The sequence below is a fragment of the Orbicella faveolata genome, unplaced genomic scaffold (assembly GCF_042242905.1).
Source record: "Orbicella faveolata isolate gen_17 unplaced genomic scaffold, um_ofav_v1 contig_13, whole genome shotgun sequence".
Taxonomy (NCBI): domain Eukaryota; kingdom Metazoa; phylum Cnidaria; class Anthozoa; order Scleractinia; family Merulinidae; genus Orbicella; species Orbicella faveolata.
The window spans coordinates 23,985,001-23,993,563 of record NW_028301540.1 but is presented as its reverse complement, the minus strand read 5'-3'; the positions used below and the strand labels follow the sequence as shown (position 1 = coordinate 23,993,563).

General features: G+C 38.3%; 2 protein-coding genes across 4 annotated transcripts in view; both read right to left on the bottom strand.

Moving 5' to 3' along the window:
- Positions 1 to 1,256: 1,256 nt before the first annotated feature.
- LOC149115705 (QRFP-like peptide receptor) lies at positions 1,257 to 2,921 on the bottom strand. Its single transcript, XM_089285116.1, has one exon. It carries the CDS (start codon positions 2,773 to 2,775, stop codon positions 1,750 to 1,752), a length of 1,026 nt encoding a protein of 341 aa, XP_089141242.1. The 5' UTR covers positions 2,776 to 2,921; the 3' UTR covers positions 1,257 to 1,749.
- Positions 2,922 to 7,092: 4,171 nt separating this feature from the next.
- The window catches only part of LOC149115704 (uncharacterized), a 2,690-nt gene continuing 1,219 nt past the window's right edge, over positions 7,093 to 8,563 (bottom strand). For 2 of the 3 annotated variants that reach the window (XM_089285119.1, XM_089285120.1), the window contains 2 exons: positions 8,324 to 8,449; positions 7,093 to 8,002 (listed from right to left, as the gene is read on the bottom strand). In XM_089285119.1, the coding sequence (XP_089141245.1) occupies positions 7,918 to 8,002; positions 8,324 to 8,449 (211 nt within the window). In that variant the 3' untranslated portion in view covers positions 7,093 to 7,917. The remainder of the gene's footprint in view (positions 8,003 to 8,323; positions 8,450 to 8,563) is intronic. The other variant, XM_089285121.1, reaches the window with a different exon arrangement.

Below are 8,563 nucleotides of genomic sequence, written 5' to 3'. Positions count from 1 at the left end.
ATCGAGCATGTTCGACAACTGTGAACTTACTGCTTAAAGCTTTGAACTCCAGAACACTGGCTTCGATCGATTTTCTACTCCCCCTGTGTGGGAAACTAGTCCATCAGTGGGTTACCCGCACCACATTATAGAGATTAGTAAGAGCAGCACCAAAATTGGGGAAAAGATAAGAGTCGCATGGGCTTCAAAAACCATGTTTATTTGATTTAAGTTGTTTTCGGTTCTGCTTCTTTAAAGTCTTTTACATGTGTAAAAGTGACACTAAAATGGGCAACGTAAAGGAATGGCTGCAGAATAGAAAGATAATGGCACTACTAGTACGATTATGATATATATATATATATATATATATATATATATATATATATATATATAATGAAGTTAATGAAAGAACCAAGGACGGACAACTTCTGAATGACATTTTCATTGGAAGAAAAACTTTTTATGCCCTGAGCGGGATTTGAACCCACGTCCCCCTGATTACCGGTCGGGTGTGATCACCACTACACTATCAGAGCAACCGTGCTGGCTACACGGCCAATCTAGATAGTGAATGGAGATTTTACGTGGTTCTCCCGGGCTAATGTTTTTCTCCAACTAGATGACACTGGATCGACAGGAACGACGATTCACAGGCGGACGAGAGAGAAGGAGACAATTTAATTACAAGTTAACTTGTAATTAAATTGTCTCCTTCTCTCTCGTCCGCCTGTGAATCGTCGTTCCTGTCGATCCAGTGTCATCTAGTTGGAGAAAAACATTAGCCCGGGAGAACCACGTAAAATCTCCATTCACTATCTAGATTGGCCGTGTAGCCAGCACGGTTGCTCTGATAGTGTAGTGGTGATCACACCCGACCGGTAATCAGGGGGACGTGGGTTCAAATCCCGCTCAGGGCATAAAAAGTTTTTCTTCCAATGAAAATGTCATTCAGAAGTTGTCCGTCCTTGGTTCTTTCATTAACTTCATTAATTAACTACGTCTGACCGAGGCTTGGACTGTGAATCCATTTGTGATCCTCCTGTGGGCAGAGATGCGCTGTTGGCTCGAGAGACCACTTAACTTATATATATATATATATATATATATATATATATATATATATATATATATATATATATATAACCGATTTTCTTTTACCTAATTTTACCCGATTTTCTTCTACCGATATTCTTTTATTTAACCGATTTGACTTTAACTTATCTCTCCCACCTGCTTTTAATGTAAATTTGTTTTTGACTATCATCGCCACATTTTTTTTCTTTTTAATCACTTTTTTTTCTTGTTTTTCTTTTTTTCGTTTTTGTTTGTTTTTCGTTTGTTTCAAGTACTAGTAGTTTCCTATTTTTCTTTTTGGTGATATATGTATTTCTTTGTTCTATGTATACCCAACTTGAGGTGGTTCGCACACATAAGGGAGAGCGAATTCGAATTAACAATCATTCAACTGTGAGTGAAAGTCTGTATAAAATGACAAATCTAAACCATTTTTTTTTCGTTGTCAAATTATGTAAAAGAACATAGCATCGTTTTCGTTTTTACCACCTGGTAGATAAAACAACATAGCACCATAATATGCAAACGATTCGGAGACAAATAGATACATATGATCTGCAGGCTTTTAGAAAGTCTTTACATAATTAATCACCTTAAGCTAACTGCGTGGATACTTAGGTTATGTGTTTATAGTTCCCGAATAGTGTGTGGACCATGGCCACACGCCCCCTTGAAAAAATTTCTAAGAATTCATCATTCACTATATATTGATGGATTGCTTTGCGAACCAATCGGTGCTACTTGGTTACTTGTTAGCAGGGAAACGCAACAGTTTAGGAGGCTCTTAAGATCCGGGCGGTAATTTCTACTAAAAATTAAACAAATGCAAGTATTAATGGCGCAATTTGCACTAGCTAGGATCTGAGCAATAACAAAATAACGTATGCTGCCACAAGGCACTTTACCTAGTAAGGTAACAATAGTGAACGGCATCCAACATGCTGCAAAACTTAGGACAATAGCGATCGCCAGTTTTAACACATTTCGTTCTCTTTTCTCTCGGCGTTGCTGCGCAGCGCCGACCGACTGCTCGCCTGGGGGCGTCTGCGACTTAACCTTTAAAACGATGATAAAGTAAAGTACAGCCATTAAAACCAAAGGCATACAAAAGAATATAACAAACATTGCTAAGATGTAATTTATAAAGGACGAGGAATTTCCGAAGGCTTCATTCCACCTCCGCGCGCAGATCAACGTTCCAGAATCTTCAACTAGTCTGACGGCGAAGAGATATGGAGACTGGATAGCCATCGCGATGATCCAAGTGGCGGCAATGAAGAAGAGGCAAAGTTTAGGACTGATGAGCGGAGAACGGAGGGGAAATATCACAGCTCCAAATCGATCTAATGTTATGAGTACCAGGCTCTGAATAGATACATTTGTGGAAACATTGGAAAAGAACACATGCAGTTTACACAAGGCCTGGCCAAGAGGACCGCCTACCAGCCAGGAGTCGACATACAACCCAGTGATAATTGGCGGGAACAAGAAAATCGGTAACAGCAGATCGGACATGGCCATGTTCACTAACAGAAAGTTGGCGCTTGTTCTCATTGCTTTTGTCTTGTAGACGATTATTCCGATTAAAGTATTCCCAGCCAAAGAAACAATGAAGATCAGACAGTAAGCGAAGGTTCTTCCAATTTTCACTGCTGCAGGATTACTGAAGCAGCTCGTTGGGTGAGTCCCGTTCATTGCTGAGTTCGAGTCTTCCGGCATCGTAAAGTTCACTAGTTTGTTGGTTGTAAAACACTGCTCTTTTTATATCGTGATGAAGGCAGGTGTTACTGATACGTCTAACATACATTAATTAACTCATCCCTGTGTCAGAAAAAAAAAAAAAAAAAAAAAAAAAAAAAAAACACGAGAAATTTATTACATAATTCTTTATTCAATATGTCAACTGTCATCTGTGGCTTAGAGATCTGACATTTTAGCATGACGTTTGACCAGGTTTGAATTAATAAAAATCTTAATTCTCTGGGAATCCTCTTCGTCTGGCTATAGGTTGTTACCTTAAATTTTAAATAGTAACCGTTTTTGCTTTTCATATTTAGTACTTCTGTTGGTGATTGTTTTGGCGGAAAATCCTGGTTTCAGCTTTAGGTTAGTCAAGCTAATTAACATTACAAACGGGAACGACAGAATGATCTATCAATTGGGAGTACAATTAGAGACAGAACTGAGAGACAGCAACTCATGTTAGCATTTTATCTGTACTGTGCCAGAGTTCAAAGTACTGTTCAAAGTCGTTTAAGATAAAAACAGTTGAGTTGCTTTTAAGATTAGAAATGGAGTCCATTGAAATACAAATGTCACCGGCCATGCCCATATGATGTTTTATTCCCCTTTCACCCGACCCAGGCCCAGTTCAAGTTTTAAAGTGTAAAGAAAAGTGCTTTTAACTCATTGCTTGTACCCATTTTCTTGTTTTCTAACTTAACACACTACATAGATATCTTCAGGTGACTCTGACATCTAAATGAGCCTCCATAACGAGGGTGTGGAAGGGGTCCTGACCCCGCATTCCCGCTCCTTTTTCACGAGAATCCCGCATCCCGCACTTTTTTCATCACTATCTCGAATTCCGTTTCTCTTTCCCAGAAAAATACATTAAAAAGTCTAATTTCTACAAAAGTTAATAAATGAAAGATGTAGATTGGCCCTGTCGATTGATATTTTGAATTTACGCGTGTTTTTAAATATAATAGGTTTTGTACCTTATGGCAATCGTGACCTCGGGGTTTACTCCGAGGCATTTACTCTTAGCGATTTCTGCAAACCCGGCAGTGAAGGTTTTTAAGTGCCTCACGAAATTTAAGAGGCCTTTGTGTTCGTCGCCGCTTAGCGGAACATTGAATTTGTCTTTGTGGATCGCTGAGGTTCTGGCGCTAGAACCAGAATTAAGTATCGCCAGTGGCAGCAAGATAAAACGAGACCAAAACTCTTACTGTAGCAGAGCTGGCATCACTATTTGCCGCATCTAGGGCCATCTAGTGGTAAAGCTGTTGAAAAAATACCCTCAAGATTACAATAAATGTGAACCTGTGGAGAGATTGAAGAGCTTGAGCAACTGAGTCAATTGAGCATCGAGTAAATAACTGATCTGCTATTACACCACGTGGACTTTGCTAGCATCTGGTTGACACAAAATACTCTCTGACAGTTTCAATTAGACAACTATTAACCAGGCACACTCAATAGTTAGGTTTGAAAGAAGACACCACTTAGCGCTCGCCTGGTTGATTTGCTTTGGCCTCTAGAACGTTTATTTGAGTCGTGACGATTTCCCGAATTCCCGACAGACAAGCGAAAAAATCCCGCATCCCGTGGCCAAATTTTGGCGAGTCGCGCTTCCCGGGAAGCGGTCAAATCCCTGGTCCCGTCAAGATGTTTAGCGTTTTCCCGATTCCCTCACCGTATTTTGGTTAAATCCCGGGTCCCGAAAATACACCGTACTCTTCCAGACCCTCCATAACGACGCCTCTTTGAACACCCTGTGGAGTGACAGTAGCTCCGATGGAAAATGGCAGCCACGGGGAAGATCAAGTTATTAGGCCTCGCTTTGAATGATTTATTTCACAACTTGAAAATGTTTCTGTTGTCTTCTCTTATATATTCTAACCGATCTGCGGACTCCTTTTCACGAGATAGGGGGCCATTGACAAAAAATAGAACATTTTTATTTTTATTTCTATTGCAATTGCAACGCGGTAAAACGGCTTATGATTACGGTAGGAATGTCGCCTTAGCTGTTGCATTCGGTTGCTCAGTTTGGGCCTTAACTGACAACCAATCAGAATTTATGGTCTTGCAAAGATGATGGCAACTTTTGCCTCAAGTTTCCTTTTGTTAGGGACAACGTACAGAGTATTGCTCGTATAAATAGTTTGTGGGCGAGTTGAGCTATTGCTCGCAATTCTTCCTGTTTACCTACGAGTGAGAAGAAAGGTGTTTGTGAAAAGGGCGACTTTGGTACCAAGTAAAATTTCTAACGTTTGTTATATAGCCTGTCCTGTAAGCCCCAGTACTGACATATTTAATGGAAGATTCATCAGTGGTTCACCTTTTCTTTGTCCGTCAATTTGAAAGAAAATGTTGGTATAACACGGCTGCTAAAGAAGCAGTGTTCATATAAAGCACTGCCTCACACAATGATTGTTCATTTGTAAAGAAAGAGGGGAAAAATCGCTTGGGTAAGGATGGAGAAGGGGCACAGTTTAGGACTGATGATCGGAGAACGAAGGGTAAATACCACAGCTCCAAATCGATCCATCGATCCTATCAGTACCAGGCTCTGAACAGACACAGTCGTGGAGACATCGGAAAAGAAGACATGGAATTTTTTTCTGCTGCAGGATCACTGAAGTAGCTTGGTGACTATGTTCCATTCATCGTTGTGATCGAGTTTGCTGACATTCTGTAGTTCACTTTCTTGCTAAATTATAGGTCTGCATGGCACTTTTTATCTGTTTGTTATCCGTTGATACTGATACTGTCTTATTTACATTGAGATGAAGGCGGGATTAATTAGCCTGATCCGCCAATCATGTATTAAACTGACTAACCTGCGATCAGGCGTTTTTTTTTTTTTTGGAAAGGGAGGGAGGGTATGATCGCAGGTTATAAACTGACCTGAAAACATGACAGAATTATTGGGTGGCACCAGGTCCTAGCTAGTCCCATCAACTTAGGAAAATATAACCTCGTATGAGAAAAAAAACCATAAGGTTACCGTATACCTTCAGGGATGTCTCGCATCCAAGCGATGTAGCGCGTCCGGTTTAAACTGTCGATCCTTAAACTCCTTTATCAAACTAAAGCTTATAGAGCTGGCTATCAAACTATACCAAGAATTTTGAAATAAAATAAATTGCCGAATTTTTCACGACCGCTAAATGCGAGCGTCCTAATCACCTTTTGAAAGCTACAAGTCAAAGGGAATTTTGCTTTTCGCCAATTTATTTGTTTTGTCGGTTTCAGGACCAAAAGCGTTAAAAAGCCTTGTCTGCGATTTGCCATATTCAATTGTAGTAAAAAGTTACAGAGCATTTTCGAAATAGGATTTAAAAAATGTGAAGTGATCGTACAAAAATCGCTCTCGGAGAAATAAGATTTCGAAATAAGCAATTCCCAGACACTATTGTGTTTTATATGTTAATCTAGCTGCTGTTCGAATTTGAGGGCAATCCAAGAAATTCCCTTTGAGTTGTAACTCTTTAAAGTGTCTGCTTCACGCGAAAAAATTTACTCGAGAAAAGAGTCCTTAGAAAAATCTCTTGCTTGGCAAACAAACTCCGACCACAAACGCCTTCAATCAATCTTAGCTTGTTTATTTGCTCCTTTGGTGTTTGTCGGGCGTCATAACCATTTCCCTCTAATATATAGATGTAGCCAAGCCTAAAAGCGGAGCTCGTGAGTTATATTTTAAAATGTTGTTACTGATGAAAATAATCCAAGATGTACATGTATGTGAAGTAAACTGCGAGCGATTTTATAGTTTCAGCCCGAACTAGGATTACATCATCAGATCGAGGTGTAAGATGGTGTGATGATGAAAATAGAGCCATGATTTCAAGCATTTCAGGGGAGCCACCAAAAATGTTGATCACATAACAGAACTGTCTTCTGTGCTTTTTGGTGGCATTTCCTGTTCTTTCTTATTGAGAAAGACAAGACATTGTTGTTAATCATTATATTCTTTCTTAGTGAACAACTGGGACTCCCGCACAAAAGAAGTTTACACATTTTTTTGTTGTGGGGTATGACTGAAATGCAGTGGTTATAATATACTCAGTCCCCAAATTTCTACCAAATGAAATCTCACAAAAATACCAAAGTAGTATACACATGTAAAAAGTTAAAAAGTTTTGTTTTCTAACTTGATCCCCAAAGACAGTTAGCTATCTTCATTTTTGTATGGAGTCTCCTCCTGCTGAAAGGGTTTGCACCATCTCTCAAAGTGCAAGTATAAGGAAAATCACTCTGGCATGAACGATAAATATGATATTATGTTGCTGATCATGAATACTTGCATAGGCTTCTGATAATAATTTTATTATTCAATTCCAATGTGATTTGTTCTTTTTCTCGACTGAGATTGTGCTCTACAGGAGCTGTTATTGGGTTCCATTAATTAATTTTGTTACGATTAAATTATACCAAGAATTATAGGTAAGCTATAAGTAAGTTATATTATGTACGTGTATTTTGTCTGCACTACACAACCAAACGTACACAAAGATTATGAGGCATAGGTACATTTGTCAGAAAAAGCCAGCATATCCAAGATATGTTTTGATTGACACATCAATTAAAGATAATTTACAGCAAAATGGATAAACAATACATCAATATCCTGCATGCACCAAAGCTGGACAGGAGGTTATAAGGCAATCATTTAAACAACAGATTGAAATAATTTATAAATTAGAGAACAGTATTTGTACAACACTAGGGATCAAATTAACCTTATTGGACGTTGCGAATGGCAAGGCTGTCGGTAGAATGTCAAATTTCGCGACTCTTTCTTTCTGCAAAAACACTAATCCTGCAACTTTGCTTAAGACCCAGTTCTCCATTTCGTGTTGGCAAAATATTAATCTATGCAATGCCCAATGCAGGTTATCACAAAATTGATTTAAGAGCAACATAAACCAAGCACAATAAATATCATTTTTAAGCCAAAAAAGCAATTATTTTAATAAACCATGACATAATGAGTAAACTATCTCTCAGAAAAACTGATTAATTTAACAGACACTTTAAATAATTAGTTAATACATGTATCATAGGTGTTTCTTAATAATGTAATACAGTTCATCTGTCACAATGTTGCAGCTACAGCTGTATGATATTACTTCACTCATTATGGGTTGCAGAACTCAACTTCCAAGTCAGTTTGTTCAATGAACTTAGTGTAGAAATTAATATGGCATCAAGTTGTCTGTGAATATAGAGAAACCAAACAAAGCATTACAATCTTAAGTCATAAAATATTGAACTCTTTTACATGAATGTACAACGTATGTTTCATTAATATTGGGGATCTCTCAGAAGCTGCATCTATGATGATTTAATTTGCTTCCAGTGCATTTTTATGGAACTTTTCACACATTAATATCTCTGTCATGACAGTGGTCTCTGTGTTCTACAACAATTAGTACACAAGAAAAATACACTCAGTAAGATATGGTTTACAATAAAAATCAGTCCCTATAAGCAATCATAAGGACCTTGAATTTATATTTCTTTAGAAATATCTCACCTGGCCATGGTTGCTTTGAAAATATTTGATGTTTTTATCCAGGCTGCCCATGTGTACACTGTTGGTATATTGACTGACAGGAACAGGGATGTAATCATTCTGTGTATAGCTGCTACTTGAACACCACTGAACATAGAAAGACATATCAATTATAATTTATAACCAACAAATGACATTCCTTTCATTGATATACAGTGTACTTCATTGCTAGTTGTTTACTGAGTGTCTACAGTAGTGAAT

What these genes read in the sequence shown, in the direction of transcription:
- LOC149115705 (XM_089285116.1), bottom strand. Translation starts at nt 2,775, where the DNA reads ATGCCGGAAGACTCGAACTCAGCAATGAACGGGACTCACCCAACGAGC.